General features: G+C 43.0%; 1 protein-coding gene and 1 pseudogene across 1 annotated transcript in view; one reads left to right on the top strand and one right to left on the bottom strand.

Moving 5' to 3' along the window:
- Window positions 1-5,269, top strand: part of PPP2R1A (protein phosphatase 2 scaffold subunit Aalpha) — a 38,307-nt gene extending 33,038 nt beyond the window's left edge. The window contains exons 11-15 of the mRNA XM_058708399.1: window positions 143-203; window positions 806-960; window positions 1,944-2,086; window positions 4,562-4,653; window positions 4,807-5,269. Of these exons, the coding sequence (XP_058564382.1) occupies window positions 143-203; window positions 806-960; window positions 1,944-2,086; window positions 4,562-4,653; window positions 4,807-4,823 (468 nt within the window). The 3' untranslated portion in view covers window positions 4,824-5,269. The remainder of the gene's footprint in view (window positions 1-142; window positions 204-805; window positions 961-1,943; window positions 2,087-4,561; window positions 4,654-4,806) is intronic.
- A 12,083-nt stretch (window positions 5,270-17,352) lies between these two features.
- On the bottom strand, window positions 17,353-22,733 carry LOC131500142 (vomeronasal type-1 receptor 4-like; annotated as a pseudogene).
- Window positions 22,734-25,068: the final 2,335 nt, after the last annotated feature.

Genomic DNA, 25,068 nt, shown 5'->3' with positions numbered 1-25,068 from the left:
CTTCAGTTAGAACAGAGAAGGGAAGGGAGTCCCCCAGGGGAAGCTGAGGAGTATCCGATGTGTTTGGGTGGGTGTGTTTCCCTGTGTATCACTGGAAACTCCCCAGTCTCCTTTGATTCCTTCTCTTTTTTTTCTCCTGCAGGGGGTAGAGTTTTTTGATGAGAAGCTCAACTCCTTGTGCATGGCATGGCTTGTGGATCATGGTGAGTCCCTCCGGCAGGTGGGGGAGGCTGTTGGCGCTCCAGGAAGGATGGACTCGGCATTGACTGGGGCTTGCAGGGGTGTGAAGTCACTGCCCCAGGCCATCTGCCGCTTATGTGGACCAGCTCCCTTTTTAGAATCCTGGATAAGGGCAGGGTGGGAAGGGAAACAGAGCAGATCACCCAGGGGCGGCCTGGCCCGGTGCAGTGTAGAGAGTGCCAGGGCGGCTGGGCAGGTGACTCGGGCTGGAATCCTGCCCCTGGCTGTGGAAACTCCGAGCACACTCCTCTGTGAAACGGGTGAAAACTGCTCATTGTTTTCACCGAGGTAAAAGTGTTTGTTTGTTTCACTGCCATTCCAAGTATTAGTTACTAAATAATTTGCTTAGGCATATCAGTTTACCCATCTGTAAAAAGGTCGGTAGTGGAAGCTGTGTCTTGGAGCTGTTGGGAAGATACTGCACGAAAAGGAACCGCACTTTAGCAAGTAGCACAGGCTTTGCTTCACCTGCAGCCCGGCACCCAGGGCTGCCTGGTCAGCAGTAGCGAGGGACTGCTCCCTGCCCGCTCAGCCCTTCACCTTCTGAATCCCCGCCCTTTTGCAGTCTATGCCATCCGTGAGGCGGCCACCAGCAACCTGAAGAAGCTGGTGGAGAAGTTTGGGAAGGAGTGGGCCCATGCCACTATCATCCCCAAGGTCTTAGCCATGTCTGGGGACCCCAACTACCTGCACCGCATGACTACACTCTTCTGCATCAATGTGAGTGCCCCCACCTGCCCGCTGGCCTGTCCCCCAGGGAACTGAGAGTACCTGGGAGAGGAGGGATGGCCGGGGTCCTTGGGAAGACATCTGGCTCGGGAGTGGGGATGTGGTAGAGTTGGGGGCGGGGAGGAGGGCAGGGATGGGTCCCTGGGGAACTACAGGCCAGGGGTAGGGACCTGCATGGGGGAAACCCAGGACTGGGGAGGTTTGGCGTGCTGAGCAGTGACTGCCAAACCTTTCGGAGCATCCCTCTTGTTGTCTATAAAGTATCTGTGTATATTTACATATGATACATTGTTTATGTGTGCAAGCTCTAGAGTCAGACCTACTCATTAATTCTAGTTCTGCCATAGATTAGTCATAGGCCTTGGGACATTTCCCAGCTGCTCAGTGTTTCAGTTTCCTTACCAATAAAGCACTCATCCTGTTAATCACGATACCTTCCTCAGGAGGTTGTAAAGATTAATCTGGCCATACACGCACAGGGCTTAGAACAGTTGTGTTATGTGGAGCAAGGGCTCCTTTCTAGTCACTTAAATAAACCATCCACATAGCTAGAAATTAAAAGATAGAATTTAACAACATATAAATATAACTGAGTGTTCTGATGATTTCTTCCCGCATCTCACTTTGGAAGCCGTCACACTAAGGAAAGCATCCTGGGGTTAGGAATCCAGGCCCATCCCCAGAAGATAAAGGGAAGTCTGAGGATGGGCAGATGGGACCAGGACAGTCTGAGCTGAGGGTTTCCAGGATAGGGAGACAGTGGTATTAAGGTGTTAGGAGGGCGTTAGTAGAGATGGCAGCCTCAGGAGAATAAACTGTTCCAGAGTGAGTGAACCTGGGCTCAGAGGCCCCCATGTTGCTCAGCGACACGCTCAGGCGTGGCGATCACTGAGGTGGCCTGCTCAGAGGAAGGAGGAAACGGGAGTTAGCCATGAGCTTTGTGTAATCACCTCTCTGTCACTCACCGCCCCCAGGTGCTGTCTGAGGTCTGTGGGCAGGACATTACCACCAAGCACATGCTGCCTACAGTTCTGCGTATGGCTGGGGATCCTGTCGCCAATGTCCGCTTCAATGTGGCCAAGTCCCTACAGAAGATAGGGCCTATCCTGGACAACAGGTGAGGTCTGGACCCTCCTTCACACACCGGCGGGGCTGATTCTAGGCGTCTTAATCTTTGACCTTTGAAGTTGGAGCCTAGGGTTGGAGACCCAGCGTGGCTCTTGCTGTGTAAGCCTGGCCGGTCTCTTCGTCTTCCCAAGGTCTTAGTTTCCTCAGATGTGGAATGAGAATTCCCATGGCCCACCTCATAGTGGGAGGGAGGCAGTAGGATGGCACTTGTGTATATACTGGTAGCAACAGGGAAGAAAATGAAATTAGCAAGTTTTAATTATTTTTCAATGTGTGTAGGTGTATTATTATTGCATCAAACCCATCAGATACCAAGGAATAAATTTAATAAAAGATGTAGAACGTTTTTAGTGAAAACTATAGAACATTGTTTTGAGAAATGAAAGATTCACTTAACATTCTTGGATGGAATTGTTCCCCAAATTTATGTATAGATTCAGTATAATCTCAGTCAATCTTAGCAGGTTCTTTATTGAAAAATTGACAAGTTGATTCTGGAATTAACAGAAACGAAAAGATCTGGAGTAGCAAAAGTGGCCCCAAAAAAGAAAAAAGTTGGAAGACTTCTAAAACCAGATACCAAGACTTATGATACCATGGTAATTAAAAAGTGAGGTGTTGGCACAATAATGTAGCCCAGTGACCCAGAATCAAGGGCACAGAAACAGACCTGTGTGTATATAACAGTAGGTGCTACTGCGGTTGAGGAGTGAAATGTAGGTATTTTCATAGACAGCCCAGTCAGTTGGATATGCATGGGGGGGGGCGGGGGGCGGGTTCCCACTTCAGTGTGTAAGCGAATTAGAGATAATCGACCATAATCAGAAAAATAAAAAAGATTTTAGAAGAAAATCTGGGACAAGATCTTTAAGAGTTAACAAAGATTTATTAAATTGCTCAGATTTGTTAAATAGCTCACCAGGGGAAAAGGTTGGTGAGTTCTTGATTGAAAAGAACTTCATTGAAAGAGAACATTATGAGGGGCCCCTGGGTGGCTCAGTTGGTTAAGCGTCCAACTGTTGACTTTGGCTCAGGTCATGATCTCAGGGTCGTGAGATCCAGTCCCATGTCGGGCTCCGCGCTGGGTGTGGAACCTGCCTAAGAGTCTCTCCCTCTCCCCCTCCCCCTCCCCCACTGCCCATGCCCCCCTCTCTCTCAAAAAAAAGAAACACATTATGAGAGTAAAATGGCAAGCCACTGATTGGGAGGATTGGGGGTAATACCTATTTCTGACTAAGGATGGACTCATCCAGACTACTTTCCTACGAATCAATAAGACAAACCCCCAAGAAAGATATGGGCAAAACCGACTTGAAGACGCACTTCTGAAAGAAGATCTCCTTGTAGCCATTAACATGTGACAGGGTGCTCAACATCATCAGCCATCAGGAAATTGCAAATGAAAATACACCCCAGAATGGCTTAACCTGAAAACCATTCGGGGTCATTCGGCGTTTGTAGAATGGCTGGAACTCTCATACACAGCAGGTGAGGCCGTGAGTGGCATATAGGTGCAGTCACTCTGAAAACCGGTAGAATCTAGTGGAGCTAAGTGTAAGTACACTGTGAGCCAGCACAGCACTTCCATTCCTGGAGAAACGAGTGCTTGTTTGTAGCAAAAGGACGTTCGTGGTAGCTTTATTCATATTAGCCACGGAATGGAAACACTCCCAAGTGCCCACCGGCAGTGCAGTGGATAAAATCGTGGTTTGTTCATACTGTGCGAGACTGTATTGAGCAATGAAGACATCTGCTCCACTTAACACAGGTGATTCTCACCAGCGTCATGTTGAGTGAGAAGCCGGACCCAGGGAAACAGCCTGTGATTCCACTTCCGTCAAGTTCAAAAATAGGCAAAACAGATCTAGATGATAGAAGAGAGAATGGTAGTTGTGTGGGGCAAAGGAACGGTCCTGTTAACTGGAAGGGGACATGCCTTCATTTCCCCAAACACTTGACTTGCCGTGTGGGTGCATTTCCCAGGGGCCCTTACTGGAGAGTAGATACCTCCCCCTTGGCTCCTATTGGGCCAGGTACTTCTCCTTCAGCACTTGATATGTCTCTGTTAATTATCGTCAGTTTGGTCTGTGTCTTCCTCCTCGCCCAGGCCCTTGCCACGGGCAAGGCTCAGGTGTTGGATTTACCACTCTGCTCACACCTAATGCATAGTAGGCCTCAGTAAATATGTTAAATAAAGACATCCATTTGCTGAGCCTCTGAGACTTGTGGGTCCTGTGATTCTCTGCCCCACTTTCCCAGACTGACTGACCTCCCTTTGTCTGTTCTGGACCCCCAAGACCTCTGTCCTAGTTTGTTAGACTTCCAGCCCGCGAAGTCATTTCATCTCTGGGCACACGTGCATGTCTGTATCTGGACCCCTCCTTGCCCAGAAACCCTTTGCCTCCCTCACGCCCCCAGCCTAGCTTGCCTCACCCCTTCCCTCGCTTTTCCTTTCTCCTTCCAGCACACTGCAGAGTGAAGTCAAGCCCATCCTAGAGAAGCTGACCCAGGACCAGGATGTGGATGTCAAGTACTTCGCCCAGGAGGCTCTGACTGGTGAGGCGTGAACGCAGACACCCCGGCGGGAGGGTGGTGTACAAGGACGAGCCTAGGCCTGAGAACAGCAGCTCCTGGGAGGGAGAGATGCAGAGCAGTTGGGGGCAGAGGGCTAGCTGTGGTTCTGACTCCCTCCTGTTCCTGTTCCCCCAGTTCTGTCTCTCGCCTGATGCTGGAAGAGGAGCCAACGCCGGCCTCTGGTGTTCACCCTCCCCCCCAAGTCCCTCCCTCAGGGAGACGGTGGGGGGCCTTTGGCTGTCACTCCCTGTGCATGGTCTGACCCCAGGCCCCTTCCCTCAGCACGGTTCTTCCTCTCCCCAGCCTGGGAATCCGACTTCTTGCTGTCCACCTCCCGAGGGGCTTGGGGAGCACAAGGTGGGACAGGGCAGTGACCCTGGGAGGAAGGGGCCACTTCCATCCACAGAGATGTGAGTGTCCAGGGTCACTGGCTCCGGCTGCTGTAATGGGGACCCCCTACCCCATCTTCTCCACCTCCTTTCTCCCTTCTTCCCTTCCTCTCCCCACCCCCCTCAGTGGTTTTTTTTGTGTGTCGACTGTGCCGTTTTTATTTTGTTCCTTTTTTCCCTTTTCACAGAGAAATAAAGGTCTAGAAATAGCTGGTCCTCTGGTTTTAGTCACTAGCATGGAGGAGGGGTGCCACACCAAGGCCATGCTTTCTCCCACTCTCTTTGGGGAAGACCTAATTACTGGGCTTGGGATTTCTCTGGGGAACCACCAGGAGTGTAGCTGGCCTGCAGGGTAGAGAGGGTCCATGAGGTGTCTCTGGCCAGCAGAGGCCTGGCTGCAGCTTGGTCTCACAGACATCAGCCAAGTATGCGGTGGTTCATAGCAGGTGCCTTGGAGCCAGACTGCCTGGGTCCAGATCCCAGTTCTTTTAGAAATGGCTGTGTGACCTTGATTGAGTAGGTTACCCAGTTTCCCCAAGCTCACTTTTGTACTTTGTAAAATGGGGAAAACGGTAGAGTCGAGATTGCAGGGTGAAGACTAAGTAAGTTCATATATGTCAAGCGGGTAACCGCACGTAGCACGTGAGAAGCCATGCCTTGCTGGAGAGCCCCCTGTGGGTCAGGCCCTGCTGCTGAGGAAGCCCCAGGGCTGTCACAGGGAATGAATGGGAAGGGTACCGGCAGGATGGAGCCCGTTGTCCCTCAATACCAGTTCTTCCCATTTCTTCACTAATAGAGACGCTCTGCTTTGTAGCTGGGCACGTCTGCCTGGATTCAAGGCGTTTTCCAGGCCTCTTGACATTCGAAGTGGCATTGTGACTAAATTCTGCCCAATAACATGTGAACAGAAGCGGTGTGTGCAGCTTCTAGGAAGTGTTCCCCAGGAGGAGCTATGCACCCACTGCTTTTCCTCCTTCCTGCATTTTAGACTATAGATCAGATGACTGGAGTGGGAGCAGCCGTCTCGGGCCAGTAAGCCCAGCAAGGTAGCAGAACAAGAGGAGCCTGGGTCCCTGATGCTGTGACAGCCCACACCAGTGTGGGTTACTTGGGGGAGTTAAACTGTTTGAGTCACTGTTCATTTGGGGTTTCATCACTCACTTGCAGGTCACCAAATTCTAACTGATGCAGGGGCCAAAGAGCCCCGGAGAGAGGAACAGGAGACTTAGTGGATGGTGGTACGTGTAAGGTTTCACAGAGGACGCGATACTGAGTGAAATTTTGCTCAGCAGGGTGGACGGGAAATTGGCACTGGGTGGCAGAGTGATTTCACCAGCTCAGCCCTCGTGTTACTGAGTCCCTACTGTTAGGCCCACCTGTGCCCTGGGGGGATGAGGGTGAAGGAAACCGTTCCACCCGTTTTTGACTTACGTTGGTTTCATAAGGGAAGGGTCTGTGGCTTACATTCAGGCCCCACCCTGCACTCGATACAAATGTACCTTTCCTGGGGCGTAAATATTTGAAGGACTGACTGAGTGAAGAATTGATGAAGTTGGGGGTGGGGCAGTGTGGTCACTTTCAGCATGATGGACGTTCAAGTTCAGTAGGCAGTCTACCACTAATTGTTGAAAGAACATTCAGATGGATGCTGCGTGGTGTTTCATCTGTATTTTACTGTGTAACAACCCACCCGCAAAACTTGGTGATTGAAAACAATGAAAATGTATTCCTCATCATTCTGCAGTCTGGGCTCAGGTCAGTGGGAAGCTTCCTCCATATGGTATCTGCTGGAGTTGGAATGTTCAGGATGAGTCTGTCACTCCCATGTCTGGGAGCACCACCTCATCCGAGGCCTGTTACAGCACTGTGACCTCTCCAGGGTGGCTGGACCTCTTTATCTGATGGCTTATGGTTCCAAAGCAGCTTCCAAGAGAATGAGTCCCAGTTTACTCGCTTTCAAACCTCTGCTCGCATCACAAACCAAAACAAGTCACGTGGTGAAGCTCAGAGTCTGTACGGGGAGGGGCCTCGCAAGATGTGAAAACCTGGAGGGTATGGTTCACTGGGGGCTGCCAGTAATAGTCTCTGACACATGGTCCAGAGAGAAACTTCGAGTTCCATCTTAGCTCTGTTGGAGGCAGGTGGAGGCATCAACAGCACAAGGTGAGGCTGAAGGCAGAGCGCATAGGGCATTTGGAGAAGCCGAAGACGTAAACTTTATCCTGGAGGCCGAGAGCGGCCACAGGGATTTTGGTGAAGGAGCGACAGCATCAGAATTAAAGGGGGTGGGAGGACCTGGAGGATGTGGTCTAAGCAAGAGAGGAGTTTGGAGCTGGAGCAGGTGCCGTGCGGCTGGGGAGGTGGTGGGTGAAAAGGGCAGCGAAGCTTCTCAAGGGGACAGATTGAGACCGGGTAACACTTGGATCTGGGAGTAAAGGGAAGGATGCAGTCATCCTGGCAACCAGGGTTCAAGCCTCCTGAGACCGTCTGCTCTTCTCTGAGAAACCGTCTCGGTTCCTGCAAAGCTACACGTGCTTCGACATCGCCAACCCTTTGCGCGTAACACGGACCTCTGCCTGGAAAGCTTTCCCTCCTCACTCCTCAGGAAACAGAAGTAATTCAGTGTGGAGAGTGGCACTGGGGAGAAGTATGTGGGGGCGGATTTTGAAGAGCCCTCAAATACAGTGAAGGGATTGATTGTGACCCTGAGGGACAAGATCCAGCAAGATTTAGGGGAGATCCTTCTGGGGTCAGATGAGGCCAGGGGGCCAGAGAGGAGGCTGGGATGGTGATCCTAGGGGGCAGGGGCAGGGCCTCAGTGGGGGCTGTGGCCGAGGAGAGCAGATTGAGGAGGTAGGCTTGAGGCCACTTCTGCTTTTCAAACGCACAGGGAAGTTACACAAGATGAAGCTGGAAGGAAGGCCCTGTCCCCATCCTGTTCTCAGATCTAATCAAAATTTAAAGCCTCAGCACGTGCCTTGTCATCGGCCCTCCTGTCTAAGGAAATCCCTGCTCCAACCACTCCCTTTAGTCCTCTGTGCAGCTGTGTTTTTCAGATGACGACGAAACAGACCCAGAGTGTTTTGGGTGTCTGATGTGGGCTCTTATGGACATACCAGATCAGAACTCCACAAATCTCTCCCAGAAGAAGAAGTGCCTTAATTTCTTCTAGTAGCCCAAGATCCTTTTAGGTCCTAGCCAAGGAGGAAAGCTGGCCCTATAAGCTAGGCGACAAGAAGCAGAGCATGGCTGGCACTATGGGAAATAGGGTCCTGGTCTCTTAACCATGATGCAAAATCTAGAAATCCACGGTAAGCTTTTTAATGAGTTATTGGGGGCAAAACCTGATCTCTCCTGAACTACTATAGTCTAAGCAAAGCCTAACTTTAGAGCTTAGCTTCCTCTTACGTAGAATATACATCACAGCAGAAATCTCTATATCAGGAATATATGGAATGCATTTGATGGGTAATCAAGAGTATCCACAAAAGTCCGGGCCCAGATGGCTTGAGTAAATTCTACCAAAACATTTAAAGCATTAATACCAACTTTTCACAAACTCTTTGCAAAAGTAATAGTACTTCCCAACTCATTTCGAAGCCAACGTTACCTTGATACTAAAACCAGACAACAACACCAGAAGAAAACCACAGACCAATATCCTTCATGAACATAGATACGAAAAACCTCTACTAAATACTAGCAACCCAAATCCATCAGTACACAGAATTAGGCACCATGATCAAATGAAATTTATCCCAGTCATGCAATGTTAATTTAACATCAGAAAAATCAAAAGATAAAAACCATGTGATCACCGATGCTGAAAAGACATTTGGCAAAATCCAACATGATGTCATAATAAAAAACAACAAATGAAATAGAAGGGAACTCCCTTAACCTGATAAAAGGTATCTACAAAAACCTGCAACTAATGTAATGGTGAAAGACTGGATGCTTACCACATAAGATCATGAACAAGACAAAAATATCCACTCTTGCCACTTCTTTTCAACCTTGTGATAACAGCTCAGAGTAATGAGGCAAGAAAAATGAAAAGGCATGCAGATTGGAAAAGAAGAAGTAGAACTGTATTTGCAGATGATATGACCTTGTATAGGAAATCCTAAGAAATCCACTAAAAAAAAAAAAGGGTCTAATAAACAAGTTCAGCAAGATTGCAGTATGCAAGATAGATATACAGGAATAATTTGTATATCTGTACATTGGCAGATAAATGTTGGTAAGGATGAGATACTGGACTCATATACTGCTGATGGGAATGTAAATGGTATAGTCACTTTGGAAAACAATGTGTTGGTCCCACAGAGTTACCATTTTGCCCACTCATTCCACTCCTAGGTATATACCCAAGAGAATTGAAAACATACGTCCTTACAAGAACTTGTACGTAAATATTGGTAACAACATTCTTGACAATAGCCCGAATGTGGAAACCACCCAAATGTCCATCAACTGATGAATGGACAAATGAAATGTAGTGTGTCCATATAATGGATATGAGTCAGCCATAGAATGAATGAAGTATTGATACATGCTACAACATGGGTGAATTTTGGAAACATGTCGGGTGAAAGCAGCCAGACATAAGAGGCTGAATATTGTAGGATTGTTTTACTTGTACCTTTGGTGTCATTTCTAAGAAATCATTGCCAAATCTAATGTCATGAAGGTTTTGACCTACATTATCTCCTAAGAGTTTTACAGTTTTAGCTCTTACATTTAGGTCTTTGTTTCATGTTGAGTTAATTTTTGTATATGGCGTTAAGTAGGGATCCAACTTTTTTTTTTTTTTTTTGCCTGTGGGTATTCAGTTTTCCTAGTACCATTTGTTGAATGGTCTTGGCACTCAAAAATCATTTGACCATTAATGCCAGTACCATGATATTTTGATTACAGTAGCCTTGTTTTCAAATCAGGAAAGTGAGTCCTAGCTTTGTTCTTTGTTTTGGTTTTTAGGGGCCCTTGAGATTCCATAGGAAGTTTGGGATGGGTTTTTCTTTTTCTGCAAAAAACATCATTGAGGTTTTGATAGGGATTGCATTGAATCTGTAGATGGCTTTGGGTCATAGTGACATTTTAGCAATAGTAAGTCTTCCATTCCATGAACAGGGAATACATTTCCATTTATTTAGGTCTTTAATTTCTTTCAGAAATGTTTAGTAGCTTTCATTGTAGAAATCTTTCACCTTAATTAAATAAGGTTAATTCCTTATTTTATTTTTTTATGCTCTTATAAATGAAATTGTTTTTGTAATCTTTTCAGATTGTTCATTGCTAGTATATAGAAATGCAACTGATTTTTCTGTTGACCTTTTATTTTGCTACTTTGCTGAATTCATTTATTCTAACACTTTTATTCTGGAATTTTTAGGCTTTTCTACATAGAAGATCATATCATCTGCAAACAGATAATTTCACTTTGTCCTTTCCAATTTGGATGCCTTTTTTTTCTTGCAGATTTATTCTGGTTACTATATTTATCATTATATATTGAATAGAAGTGGTGAGAGTGGGCACCATTGTTAATCTCAGGAAAAGCTTCGGCTGTAACTCTTAAGTATGAGTTTTACAGTTGTGGGCATATTATATATGAAGAAGTATATATGGTTGTGGGCATATTATATATGACCTTTATTTTGTTGAGGTACATTCCTTCTATACTCAATTTGTTGAGAGTTTTCATTATGAAAAGATACTGAGTTTTAGGTGCTTTCTGCAACTATTGAGATGATTCTATAATTTTTATTCTTCATTCTATTAATGTGGTCTGTCACATTTATTGATTTGCATATGTTGGACCATCCTTACATCCCAAGGATAAATCTTATTTGATTGTGATGTATGGAACTTTTAATATGCTATTGAAATTGGTTTGCTAGTTGGTTGTTGAGGATTTTTGCATCAATATTCATCAGGTATATTGACCTGTAGTTTTGTTTCCTTGTAGTGTCCTTCTCTGACTTTGGTATCAGGGTCTTGTGGACCTTGTAAAATGAGTTTAGGAGTATTCCCTCCTCTTCAACTTTTTGGAAGAGTTTTAGAAGGGCTGTTGTTAATTCTTCTTTAAATGTTTGGTAGAATTGACCTGTGAAATGAACTGGACCTGAGCTTTTCTTTGTTGGGTTTTTGATTCCTTATTCAGTCTCCTTATTATTGGTCTGTTCAGATTTCTGTTTCTTCAGTATCCAGGAATGGTAGGTTGTATGTATCTAGGAATTTATCTGTCTTCTAGATTATCCAGTTTATTAGCATATTATTTTGCATAGTAGTTTCTTATGATCCTTTGTATTTATGTGGAATCAGTTAAAATGTTTCCTCTTTCATTTACAATTTTTCTGAGTCTCTTTCTTGATTTGTCTAGTTAACAATTTGTCAGTTTTCTTTTTTAAAGGAACCAATCCTTAGTTTCACTGATTTTCTTTTGTCCATCTTGTCTCTATTACACTTTTTTCTGCTCTGATCTTTATTATTTTCTCCCTTCTGCTAGGTTTCTTTTAGTTTCTTGAGATATGATGTTACATTGCTTATATGAGATCTTATTTTTCTTAATGTAGGCATTTTCTTAATGTTGGTGTCTGTGCATTACATAAACTTCCGCCTTAAAAGTGTTTTGCTGCATCTTATAACTTTCGGTATGTTGTGTTTCCATTTTCATTTGTCTCAGTATACTTTCTGATTTCCCTTTTGACTTTTTTTATTTGTTGGTTCAGGAGTGTTAGTTTTCACATTTTTGTGAATTTTCCAGTTTTATTCTTTTTATTGATTTCTAGTTTCATGCCATTATGTGTTGGAAAAAATATTTGATAGGATTTTAGTCTTCTTAAATTTGTTAAGACTTGCTTTGTAGCCCAACGTATGATCTGCCTTATAAAATGCTCCAGGTACACTCGAAAAGATTGTTTTCTGGTGCTGTTGGATAGAATGTTCCATGTGTGTCTGTTAGGTCCATTGGGCTATAGTGTTCTTTAAGTCTGCTATTTCCTTGCTGATTTTTCGTCTGGATGATCCATCAATGTCGAAAGTGGGGTATTGAAGTCCTTTTGCATTATCGTATTATTATATTTTCCCCTTCATCTCTGTCAACATTTGCTTTAAATATTTAGGTACTCGAGTACTGGCTTATATATATTTACATTTGTTACATCCTCCTGATGGATTGACTCCTTTATCACTATATAGTGACCTTGTTTGTCTCTTGTGACTGATACTGCCTGAAAGCCTATCTTATCCAATAGAAGTGTAGCCACTCTTGCTCTCTTTGGTTTCTATTTGCATGGAATATCTTTTTCCAACCCTTCACTTTCAGCCTATGTTTATCCTTTCTTCTGCTCTAGACTGTTGTTCAGCCCTGAAGTAAATCTTTCAGTTCAGTTGTTTTATCCTTTGGCTCCAAGATTTCCGTTTGATACTTTTTTCTTTCTTTTCTTTTTTTTTTTTTTTAATTTTTTAAATGTTTATTTTTGAGTGAGACATAGAGACAGAACATGAGCAGGGGAGGGGGAGGGGTAGAGAGAGAGGGAGACACAGAATCTGAAGCAGATTCCAGACTCTGAGCTGTCAGCACAGAGCCCGATGCTGGGCTCCAACCCATGAACCGTGAGATCATGACCTGAGCCGAAGTCGGATACTTAACTGACTGAGCTACCAGGTACCCCGGATACCTTTTTCTCTTTTTTTTAATATTTCTTCTGTCTTTGTTGAAATTCTCACTTTGTTCATGCATTGTTCTCCTGACCTCATTCAGTAACCTTATGATGGTTATTTTGAATTCTTTGTCAGGTAAATCATATTATTTCCATTTCATTAGAGTTGGTTTCTTGAGATTTATCTCATTCCTTTGTTTGAGATATATTTCCCTGTTTCATCATTTTCCTTGACTCTGTGTTGGTATCCGTGCATTAAGAAAAACCCAGCCACCTCTACCAGTCTCCATGGACTGGTCTTGTAGATTCTGGGAGTCTCTCAAATCTTCACACTAGTCCGAAATACCATCTTTGTTGTAGTGGCCCCAGGCATCTAAAATATGCTGGGTCCTGTCAGTCTGAGACAGGTGAGACAGAAGCCAGTCCTTCAGGCATCCCACAGAGAAGTTGGGACTTTGGACATGTGGTCCATTCTTTCTCTGCCCAGGGAGAATATGGTATCTGAAATTTTTCTTCTGCCCGTACTGTGTTGAGCTGAAAGAGGGGTTATGGCGCCTGGTTGTATGTTGGTTTAAACCTGTGTTTATTCTCACTGGTCTCCAGGCATCTAGAATATGCCAGGTCCCGTCAGCTGTCTGAGACACAAAACAAGCCAGTCCCTTGGGTAGCCTTTGGAAAAGCTGGAACTTTTGACGTTTGATCCAGCTCTTTCTTCCCTAAGGGGAAAGCTAAGAGCTATGCCAGGGGTAGGTATTATGGCAAGGAGACTCAAATTTTCCTACTGGTCTCAGTCTGACTGGTTTGACATTCACCCAGGATGCAGGAACCTCTCAACTAGCTTATGGATTTCTTACAAAAGGAATTCATCTGTTTATGGTTGTTGAGTCACTGAGTCTATTGGGGAAAGGAGCTTTCTGGGCATACTGTTCTGCCATTCTGCTGACATGACCCTCATAGGCACATTGCCTTTTTGTTTTCAGTAGCCTTTGGCTGTTTACAGGTCAGTGATATGAAAGTGTAATGCTTTTTATTCATCCATTTCTGTGTCAGTCTTGATTAACTCCTCAAAAATAAATAATAAACTACAGTCAAGCGTCTTGTTTTGGGCCTGCCTCTTAACCATCAGCCTCTTTAACAGGTAGGACAGTACAGGCCCCTAATGCCACCTGGCCCAGCTCTTGGGTAAATTTGTCCCAGGAAGCCTTTTCATATCCCCTGTCATTTAGTATTTTCTGTCATTTTCACTTTAGTCTTGTGGTTGGTGTGTGATGTTAAACCAGGGAGTGACTTTATTTGCAGTTCCTTTATTACTTAGGAAGTTGAGGAGGATTCTGAGGATTCTGAAAGGTCTTTGTAATTGCCTCTTTGAGAACAAAGGTTCATCTCTCTCAGTATCTCATCCTCACTAAGACTGTCAAGAAATGTGAAGAATTGGGGCGCCTGGGTGGCTCAGTCGGTTAAGCGTCCGACTTCAGCTCAGGTCACGATCTCGCGGTCCGCGAGTTCGAGCCCCGCGTCGGGCTCTGGGCTGACGGCTCAGAGCCTGGAGCCTGCTTCTGATTCTGTGTCTCCCTCTCTCTTGGCCCCTCCCCCGTTCATGCTGTGTCTCTCTCTGTCTCAAAAATAAATAAACTTTAAAAAAAAAAAAATTAAAAAAAAAAAATGTGAAGAATTGTCTTAGATTTTACCCCATTTGCAAGATAAATCCTGTCTATTTCATGAATGCTGATGGAAGGCATGAGACTCCTGGGTCTAAGATAAGATTGTATCATTTATTTTGTTTATTTATTATTTATTTATAATGACACAGTAAACAGCAAGAGCTTCATGTTTGCATTTGTTCCCCTGGTACTCCTCAAGTCCTATGGCGGTGATGCAAAGAGACCCAGGTGGACGCCGTGCACTTAGTACGTTTGCACTACCACTGAGTAATGTCAGTGCTTAGGACTTAAGAATCTCAACCTTTTAAAGTTGTTACAAGCAAAAACTGCCCAAATTTTTGCCTCAGGGGGAAGCATTATTTTTATGGTGGTCAAGTAATTTGCCCTTTTCCCTGAAGGGGGGATACTGTAGGCATTGCCTGAGGCCAACAAAAATCCTTGAAATGATAATTCAATGGTGCAGCTTTCCCTGTAAAGCAGGGGAAATAATCCTCTGAACAGAAAGTTCCACTGAAGATTTCTGACACCAAGACTAACCTTGGTAGTGTGGTACACTGGGGTCGTAAGCATTGAAAGAGACCCAGAGAGAGAATTACCAGGAGGCTGGACAGAAAGCTGCCAAGGCAAGGTGATGTTAAACCAGGTGAGGCAATGATCAGTAACCAAAAAGGAAAACCAAATATCACATTTTATCTTGAAGGGGGGGAAAAAAAAGACTTAAGTCACTACCTATACATAAAACAAATAGTTTCCAAATGGATGCTGATGGAAACTTTAAAGGTATAAATGGTGTTTTGAAAAGGAAACAACACCTATGAGATTTTATAAAAGGACTTCTTAAACAGAACGACATTAACTATAAAGGAGGACAAATTGAGAGCTGCTACTCATCAAAAGACACTAAGAGATAGAGCCAAGAAAGGATTTCCATCCAGTATACGTAAAGAACTTTATAAAATTCAGTAAGAAAATGATAGAAAATAAAACAGGAAAAAATGAACAAAATAAAAGCAGACACTTCAAGAAAAAAGTACCCAATATCTAATAAACAACAACAGCAATGAAAAAAAAGATCAACTTCCTAAGTAATAAAGGAACTGCATATAAAGTCACTACCTAGTTTAATATCACACACCAACCACAAGACTAAAGTGAAAATGACAGAAAATACTAAGCATGAATAAAGACGTGTATAAACTAGGCATGTTGTACACTGTTGGTGGGTATGAAATTCACACAAACATTTTTGGAAAATTGGCAGTTATCTCCAAAAGCTGAGTAGATACAGACCTGTGGCCCAAAAGTTCCTCTATCTCATATGTACCCAACAGAAATACATACATGTATCACCAAACCACATTGTAGCGTTTACATGCCAGTGCTATTCATGATAGCCTCAAACTGAAACCCACTTTTGTGTGCATGGACAAAAGGGTTAACTTGACTGATTCATATTCAGACAAGGGAATTCTAACACCAACAGCATGAGAAAATACAGATAAATTAACAAACGTGGAATTGTATTTTAAAAAAACTTTTTTTTACATTTATTTATATTTGGGAGACAGAGCACAAGGGGGGCATGGGCAGAGAGAGGAGACACAGAATCTGAAGCAGGCTCCAGGCTCTGAACTGTCAGCACAGAGCCCAATGCGGGGCTTGAACTCACAAACCACGAGATCATGACCTGAGCCGAAGTCAGACACTCAACTGACTAAGCCACCCAGGCGTCCTGACAAACATGTGGAATTTTAAAAGCCAAATACAAAAGAGTTCCTGCTGTAGGATTCCATTCATGCGAATTGCAAAGAGGTGAAATTGTTTTAATCTAGGATCTATACACAGGTGTGTTCAGTTTGGTATCTTAGTGCACTCATGAGTTGTGCATAAATATTTTTTTAATACATATCGGCAACTAAACAAATTAGTTGTAAGAAGGTAAATAGGTTAATATGCAATGACCCTATATTGTCATCTGTATTAACTATATTAAATAACTTTACATAATGATTAGTTTTTACAAGTCAATTCTGGGTTGGAATCTATGAGATGTTAAGTTTATAGCACCGATAAAAAGGGGTAAAATGTCGAATTATTAAAATAAGCACAGAAGTCAACATTGGAAGAATAAGAAAATAGAACAGGTATCATGAAGCATACATAATAACTTGGCAAATGCTTTCCAAATTTGCCCATTATTAAACTTGAAAGATAAGTTAATTGGGGTGCCTGGGTGGCTCAGTCACTTAAGCGTCTGACTCCTGATTTCAGCTCAGGTCATGATATCATATTTGTGAGATCGAACCCCATGTTGGGCTCTGCTGGGCCTGGAACCTCTTGGGATTCACTCTCCCCCCTCCCTCTGCTCCTCCTCTGCTTGCATGTACATGTGAACGTGCACACACTCGCTTCTCAAGAAAGAGACTAGTTAATCCTGTTAAAGTCAAATATTATTTGACTTCATTTGGATATGTTTATCAAGAGACATAGCTAGGACATAAGAACTAAAGTAGATAAATGAAAAGTACATTCCATGTATTTTGACAGGATCATCAACTAGAAGGGCAAGATAAAGATCAGTATTTTAAATTCTCAGTTTTACATTGTTATATGCAATTTTCCGATACTGTTGCCTGATGGGTAATCATAATCAGATTGGTATGCACATACGCATGTGCAAACACACAGCATACATTTATAATATACAAATATGTGTACGTGTGTGTGTGTTTACCAACACTCTTGTAATGTCACTGTTTCGTACAATCCCAAGGGGGAGGAGTGAGTAAATGACTGAATATTGTGCGAAAACACCTAGTTTACGTGTTCCTCCTAGATGAGGGACTTCATGTTATTTAGGCAAAGCAGAGCATGGATAAACTGGGGTCTTGACTCATGAGCAGAAGGGCTGATGGTTGGGAAACAGTAATGACTGAAGTGGTACTCAAGAGCATCCAGTTGGTGTTAATCAAAAAGAGACAAAATGACTTGAAAGGTGGAGGAAAGGATGTTACAGTAGACACAGGTGCACACCAGGAGAAGGATGGTTTTGGTAGCTCTGGACTTGGGATGATCTGGAGGAAACATTGGTCCTATTAATGAGATGACCCACTGCTTGTGTCTGTGCAGAATGAAAACCATCATGGCCCAGATCATGGGCTCCAAACATAACACATCACGGAATGATGACGCTGCATACAGTAAGTCTCTGGTACTGTCCAAGAACAGTATCCAAAATCATTTGTTTTTTGTTTTTGTTGCTCTGTTTACTGGTGATATACATAAGAAAAATTGTGTTTACCAGCATGTGTAGGATTCAGCACAGGAATATGGAGGTGCTTATGTACTTGGGAGCTTTCACTTTATTGTCCACCTGGAGTTCCTGAGACTGATCATAATGGCCTGGAAGACACTCAAGAGGCAGGTGTTACCCGTAGACATGCCGTGCCCACTCCCTGGACATACAAAAAATGTTTGCATCCAAAATCATTGAGGAAACGTCTCAACCCAAAAGGTGTCATTGTGTGGGGACTCCTTTAGGCAGAATGCCCAATGAGTTGGCTATAATCAGGTGCTTAAGTATCAAATCTATGGACCTTGACTTGCAAAGTAAAGGATGATATGATGGTGAAGAAGAGAGAAATTGCCCAGGATTCCAGCTGTGGTCTATGATGATATCATTCCCACTGCCGAGTCCCTGGCAGCTATCTTGTCAGTTCCCAGTGACTGAATTTGTCTTCTAAGCTAAAGGACCCTGAATGAGAACAGGTTAGATGTATCACGTCAATTGCAATCCAATATTCTCCACTTACCATTAGTTCTACTAAGAAATGTTGGCTTAATGTTTTTCTTTTACTAAGAGTTTTCCAGAGGTTGAACATATAACTTTTAAAGAGCCCTCATAATGTAAAATCAGTCCTGTGAAGGCACTCATGTGAGTGAAGCCTTCATGCTTCACAAATCTGTGGGGCTGGCACTGCCGTGGCTGTAATTAGCAGATGAAGAGAACATACACACAGAAAGGTTAAACATTTGTCAAAAGTTGCTCCTTAGGGCAGAGTGGGGACTTGAAATGGGTGGGCTGTGTCAAAAATCCAGAAATAGAATCAAAACACCCAAATCAACACATAGTATTTAGTAAGAGTTTATTGTGCATGTGAGAAATGTTCATGAACAGGGAGTTTTCAAAATTAAAACTGATAAGAAGGTCAGGGGCGTAATGTTACGGGATGGCTTGTAAAGGGATTACAGTGGTTGGTTATTACAATGGGGGTTTCCAGATGACAAGGGGTTGGTTAAAGGTGATTGTCTTATGCCATTTTTAGGAAGATAAATTTTTATGATTATCAGAGGCATTCACAAGAAATAACCTATATTTTGCTTATGTTCATGAAATAAGCTAGATTTTAGTTTTTCTTATGTGGCTTCAATTTTTTTTGTCTGCTCAGGGAATTTTCAAGTCCAGTATCCATTTTGTATGTAATTTAATGGCTGGTAACAAATACAGTGCATTAAACTACTACTCTACTGAAAGCTAGTTCATCAAATCATCCAAATTTCTATTAGTTTTCATTTTATACCTTGTCAGCTGACTTTAGATGTTTGTTATTGCAGTGTCAGATATAACAAGTTTCCATTTATTTGTAAAGCTTTATAGGCCAGTATCAGTTATGAATAAAGCTTTAGAAAGCTTAGGAAATGTAGATGCATTGCTGGCAACAGAATACTACAGGAACCTGCTCCGTGACAAGTTATGTATGATGGATGCAAGACCGGCCTGATAATAGAATGGCAACGAAAAGGCTCATTTGCTTTTATATCAAGAACACAAGTATAATGGCACCTATCACAGAAATTGTGGAATAATCAACAGCATTCCTTACATTTGGGGACATAAAACACCCATATATGACAAAATACTGTAGGCCAGAAGCTGAATTATTATTTTTAGATCCCATATTTACTATTAATATCAGAGTTAACTAAAATTATTTGCACCGATGCCATATTCGTAAACGATGCATGTACAAGATGGCAGGCGTAAAGCATGAAATCTTGTGTATTTTATAAATTGATATAGTAGATTTTTGGATTATAATGAGAATATAAATACTTTAACAGACTTCATTTTTTACATCAGTTTTAGGCTCACAGCAAAATTGAGCGGAAGGTACAGAGACTTCCCATATACTCCCTATCAGAATCCCACATTAGCATGGTACCTTTGTAACAAGATTGTAGGAGCGAGGCAGTTGCTATGTGAAACACATAATTATTATGTCAACCTTTCCTTTAATGTTCCTCCCCTAAATTTAAGAGGGAAATAGCTTCACCATAATCAATAGACTGCAGAGTTTTCAAGAGACCCATTATGGTCTCCATTAATTGTCTCCAGAGTTAGAGATAATCTTTCCATTCAAGCCATTACCATTTGGATACACCTTCTGTGTGGGATCAGATAATTCCTACAAATTCATCGTACTCTTTATTCCAAGCATGGAGGTATTATAGATGCACCTCTGGTAATCCTGAAATTTTGGTCTGTGATTCCTGTAAAGTAGGCCGGAATGGAAGATTGGTTTCACAACTACATCCTTAAGCACCTTAAAACTCAGTTTTTATTATTACATTAAATACCACCAAACTCTGCCAGAGAGGATTTTACTATATTGCATTTGGAGCCATCAGGTAGGATGTAGAACTCCCATCTCTCTTTACTAGCTCATCCAATACCTCAGGAATTCTCCTTCCTGTGTGCTTTGGCACTGGACCAGGTTTAAAACCAGAGAATGCCTTTTTCTGACATAGTCACCTATGCAGAATCCTGATATGCCTCCTTCCCGTACAGATTCTGCCTCTCAAACTGAAATAGAAAATACCTGACTCTTTCCTGCTGCCAGGAGAGTGGGCTCAGTGTGATGGTCACTACAGGCAGCCAGACCCTGACATGAGTTCGCAATTCTGTCAGATCATCTCCATTAGAACTGCAATTACCATTTCATCTGTGGCCGCAATGGGAGCATAGGCTTGGGAGTTGAGAAGACTTTTCTGAAACCTTTTTTTCCTGTTGCTAATTACCAAAAACAATTACAAGTTTCTAGTTAGCGTCTCCTAAGAGAGTATTGGAGTAATTTTGAGAGGCTCTTTCTTTTCCATTATCCCTGGAGGCAGACGGGGTCTCATAGGAGGGACAGCAGGAAATGCCAGGGTCTGCTGTGTGAGGAACTGGCAGCCATTACATGTGTCTCACTGGGATCTTTGCTTCCCCAAGCACTTTCCCCAATGTCTAGTTCTTTCCCAGGCTTCATTCCACTGAGCGTTTAAGTCATTCGCAGAGAAATGGAAAGAGACCAAATACTTAGGAAGGGCTTTCAAAGAGATGCAAATAGACAAAGAACATGATGCCAGCAATTTACAAACTGAAACCATTGAACTCAAACATCAGAGTCCAAATTTGGACTCATTTGCACAATTAATTGCCAATTATTAATGGAAATTTTGAAGGAAAATAACCTTTACCATTGTCGACCTCCCTCTAATGATAGGAAGTGGTCACAGAACAATACCCACAGAAGGAAGAGAGAAGGTTCTAAAAGGGCCCCTCACAAGTAAAAGCAGTGGGATCAGATGGCTTAACAGGGAGATTCTACCATTCCTAAAACTATCATATTAGCCAGTGTTACTTACCTAATTCCAGAGCAGCAAAAGGTTACCAGTTCTCCACACTTTGGCTAAATTTGCAGCATGAGCACTTGATGCTTTGATAATTAACAAACATAAATCGGAGTTCAGGTTGGCTCTTTGATTTTTCTTACACACAAATCCACAATTTGATACGGGTTCACCGTCCAATCACCCCCAGTTTTCAAGTCAGGGTTTGGAGCTACGATGGTGGGCAGTCCAGACTACACACACACACACACACACACACACACACACACGCACACACACATTCATTTATACACTTCCACAAAGACACAATTGCATGCACACTCACGCAGTGAAATACACACTCATATGCATTCACACACACACACGAACACTTACTGTGACATCACCTTAGCTATACATTCAAACATTCTGGAACACACCACACACAAACTTGCAAACACAGCCTTGACAGTTACTCCTTTTCATAAAACCACAGAGTCACCCAGCATGTGTACACCTCAATAGCATGTTCTCATACAGAAGATTTATTTTTTTTTCAATTTTTGTAAATGTTTATTCATTTTGAGAGAGAGAGGGAGCGCATCAGTGCACATGCGTGAGTGGGGGAGGGACAGAGAGAGAGAATGCCAAGCAGGCTCCACGCTCATCATGGAGTCAGACATGAGGCTTGATCTCCCAGACCGTGAGATCATGATGTGAGCTGAAATCCAGCCAGACATCTAGCCGACTTAGCCACCTAGGCACCCCCCAGAAGAATAGTTATACCTCCATATCTCTGGATGCCTAAAAATGGGGCCTTCTCTTTCCACCCTTTATAGTCCTAATCCTGCAATAGCCTACAAAGGCAGTATTTATAATATGCAGTCTTTTAAAAGTGCTATAAACAATACCAGCTTAGGTCAGGACATGTGGTAGGAACATTGGGGCGTGTAGGAGAGTGGCAGTGCATGGGTGAGTGACAGAGCAGGTGAGAGAGAGGACACAGGGAAAGAAGGACTTAGGGACTGGATGGTGGTGCAGAGGTCTTGCGAGTGAGGGGAGAAGAGAGGGCAGGAGAAGAAAGAAGGCAGAGGGATAAAGACTGTGTGCTGAATATCACAGGGGCATTGCCATGTTTGCGGGTACAGGGAGACAAAGTGTGCAGGGGAGTGAAGGGTATGAGGCATATTGGGTTCTGGGGAAAGAGGTGCAGAATTTCATGGGAAGGAAGTGGTTAAGGAGGATGAGCACCAAGTAGGGAAGATACTAGTGGCCTGTGGTTGGAATTCACAGGAGACCAGGTCTGCCTTCCATCTATTGTAGTGTCATTCTGTTACATCCCACCATCGAGAGAGTCCTTAAATCTTCCAAAGCATAGACTCCTCCTCCCCTGTGTTCTTTATTCCTTGTGGACATGAACCAACTCACCTGTTCCTTTTACCCAGCCCTGCCCTTCGTCACTTCTGCCCACTGTCCCCTGCCAAATATCCCCTTGGTTCCCAGGACTGCTGTAGCCCTTATCACACAAATCCCTTAACCGATATATGTGTTGCACCCTCCACTGCTTTGCACACTTATCCTCTGTGTGCCCTCGGACGCCTGAGTGCCCCTTAAACACACAACACCTTTGAACTTCTGTGTGCACTTACCTTCTGCACCCTCTTCCTCTGCGCTCTGTGTCCCCCAAACCCCATGCTCGTGAACCACCTCCCTCTTACCCTTATGCTCCCTTTCCTGTGCCTTCTCTGTCAGCCCTGTTCTCAGTCACACCCACACTCCCCACCTTCACCTCATGTGGCAGAGCTCACGGAACTTTTTTTTCTTAATTTTGAAGATTGTGATAAATCTTAAATGTAACATACATTTTGCCGTCTTAACTGTTTTTAAGTGTACAGTTCAGTGGTCAGGTGTGTTCATATTTTTATGCAACCTTATCACCACCTGTCCTTCCCCAGAACTCTTCATCTTTCAATTCTGGAACACCGTACCCATTGACACCAACTCCTCATCTCTCTTCCCCCAACACCCCGGCCCCCACCATCCTACTCTCTGTCTCTATGATCTTGACCGTTATAAGCCCCTCATATAAGTGGGATCATACAGAATTTGTCTTTCTGTGACTGGCTCGTTTCACTTAGGACAATGTCCTCAAGGTTCATCCACGTTGTAGCAGGTGTCAACTTTTCCTTCCTTTTTAAAGCTGAATAACATTCCACTGTAGGTAAATATCACGGTTTGCTTATCCATTCATCGGTTGTTAGACACCGGATTGCTTGCACATTTTAGCTATGGTGAATAATGCTGCTGTGAACACGAGTTCACAACTATTTCTTCAAGACCCTGCTTCCGATGCTGCTTTTCAATATATACCTGGAAGTGGGGGTGCTGGATCCTGTGGTAATTCTGCTTTTAATTTTTTAAGGAATTGCCAAGCTGTTCTCTACAGTTCTCTACAAGCTGTTCTCTATTTTTATTCCCCACTCTTGGAGCACAGGGGTCCCAATTTCTCCACATCCTTGCCCTTACTTGCTATTTCCCATTGTTTGTTTGTTTGTTTGTTTGTTTGTTTGTTTTATAGTAGCCTTCCTAGTGGATGTGAAGTGTACCACATAGTCATTTTGATTTACATTTCCCTAACCAATGATGATGTTCCATTTGCTTTTTTGCCATCTGTATATCTTCTTTGGAAAAATGTCTGTTCGGGTCCTTTGCCAGTTACTGAATTGGTTTTTGTTTTTGTGTGTTTTTGTGTTTTTTGTTTTTTACTGTTGAGTCTTAAGAGTTCCCTATGTATTCTGTATATAATCCCTTAACAGATATATGCAATTAACATATATTATAATTAATAGAATTAACAGAATTGCAAATATTGTCTCCCACTTTGTTGGTGACCTTTTCACCCTGTTTATAGTGACTTTTGATGCACAAAAGTTTTAAATTTTCATATACTCCAGTTTTCCTGTATTTTCTCTTGTCACCTGTGCCTTTGGTATCATACTCAAGAAATCATTGTCAAATATACTGTCATGAAGCTTTTGACCTGTTTTCTATAAAGAGTTTTATTGTTTTAGGTCTTACATTTAGGCCTTTGATCCATTTTGAGTTAATTTTTGTTTATGGCGTTAGGTAAGGGTTCAACTTCACTCTTTTGTCTGTGGACTTGGACTTGGTCCTTCCTTCCTTCCTTTTTTTTTTTTTTTTTTTTTTTTTTTTTTTTTTTTTTTCCTGTATGTGACCTTTTTTGCCTTTAGGGATCATGAAAAAATAAGAGCCTCTCCCAAACACTACAGTGGTCTCTTTGGAGATACTCACAAGAAACTTGTAATTGTTTTTAGTAATTAGCAACTGGGAAAAAGGTTTTCAGAAATGTTCCCAGGTCCCCAAGCCTGCACTGTCATTACCACTACAGGAGAAATAATAATTGCAGTTCTGAGAGGAGGTGAGATCACATATTGACAAACCTCTATCTGAGTCTAGCTGCCTCCCTCCCACCTATACTGGCTGTCCTGCCTGATCCACACACTGAGCCAACCATCCTGACAGTGGGAAGGATTCCAGTGAGTATTTTTAATTCCAGTCTGAGAAGCAGGGTCTGCAAGGAAAGGAAGTCTGAGTAAGCGCTCAGGTCTGGAGGAGAAATAGATCTAGTGGCAAAGCCAGACATAGAGGTGGAATAATTCCTTAGCTAAGAGCTGAGCTGGTAAAGAGAGATGAGGGTCCTAAATCCTGTGCCCAATCCCTGATGGCTCCTGATGTAATTTAGTGTGATCGTCACTGAGGACAGTTATTCGTGAATAATCCCAGTGATAATGAAATCCAGCCTTTAAGTGCTTAAATGTTGTAGTTATGAAATGAATACACTATTCACATTTCCTCACAGGAATCATAGATTACATTTCAATGTTGTTAGAGGTATGCTTGTAATACCACCATACTTATAATAAAGAGTACGATGAAATGATAAGAATTATTTCAGCCTGTGCAGGAACCACCTATCTGCATTTGTTTCTGGAATACAAATGTTTTTGA

The sequence above is a fragment of the Neofelis nebulosa genome, chromosome 17 (assembly GCF_028018385.1).
Source record: "Neofelis nebulosa isolate mNeoNeb1 chromosome 17, mNeoNeb1.pri, whole genome shotgun sequence".
Taxonomy (NCBI): Eukaryota; Metazoa; Chordata; class Mammalia; order Carnivora; family Felidae; genus Neofelis; species Neofelis nebulosa.
The sequence above is the reverse complement of the archived record's forward strand: the minus strand, read 5'-3'. Positions and strand labels throughout refer to the sequence as shown.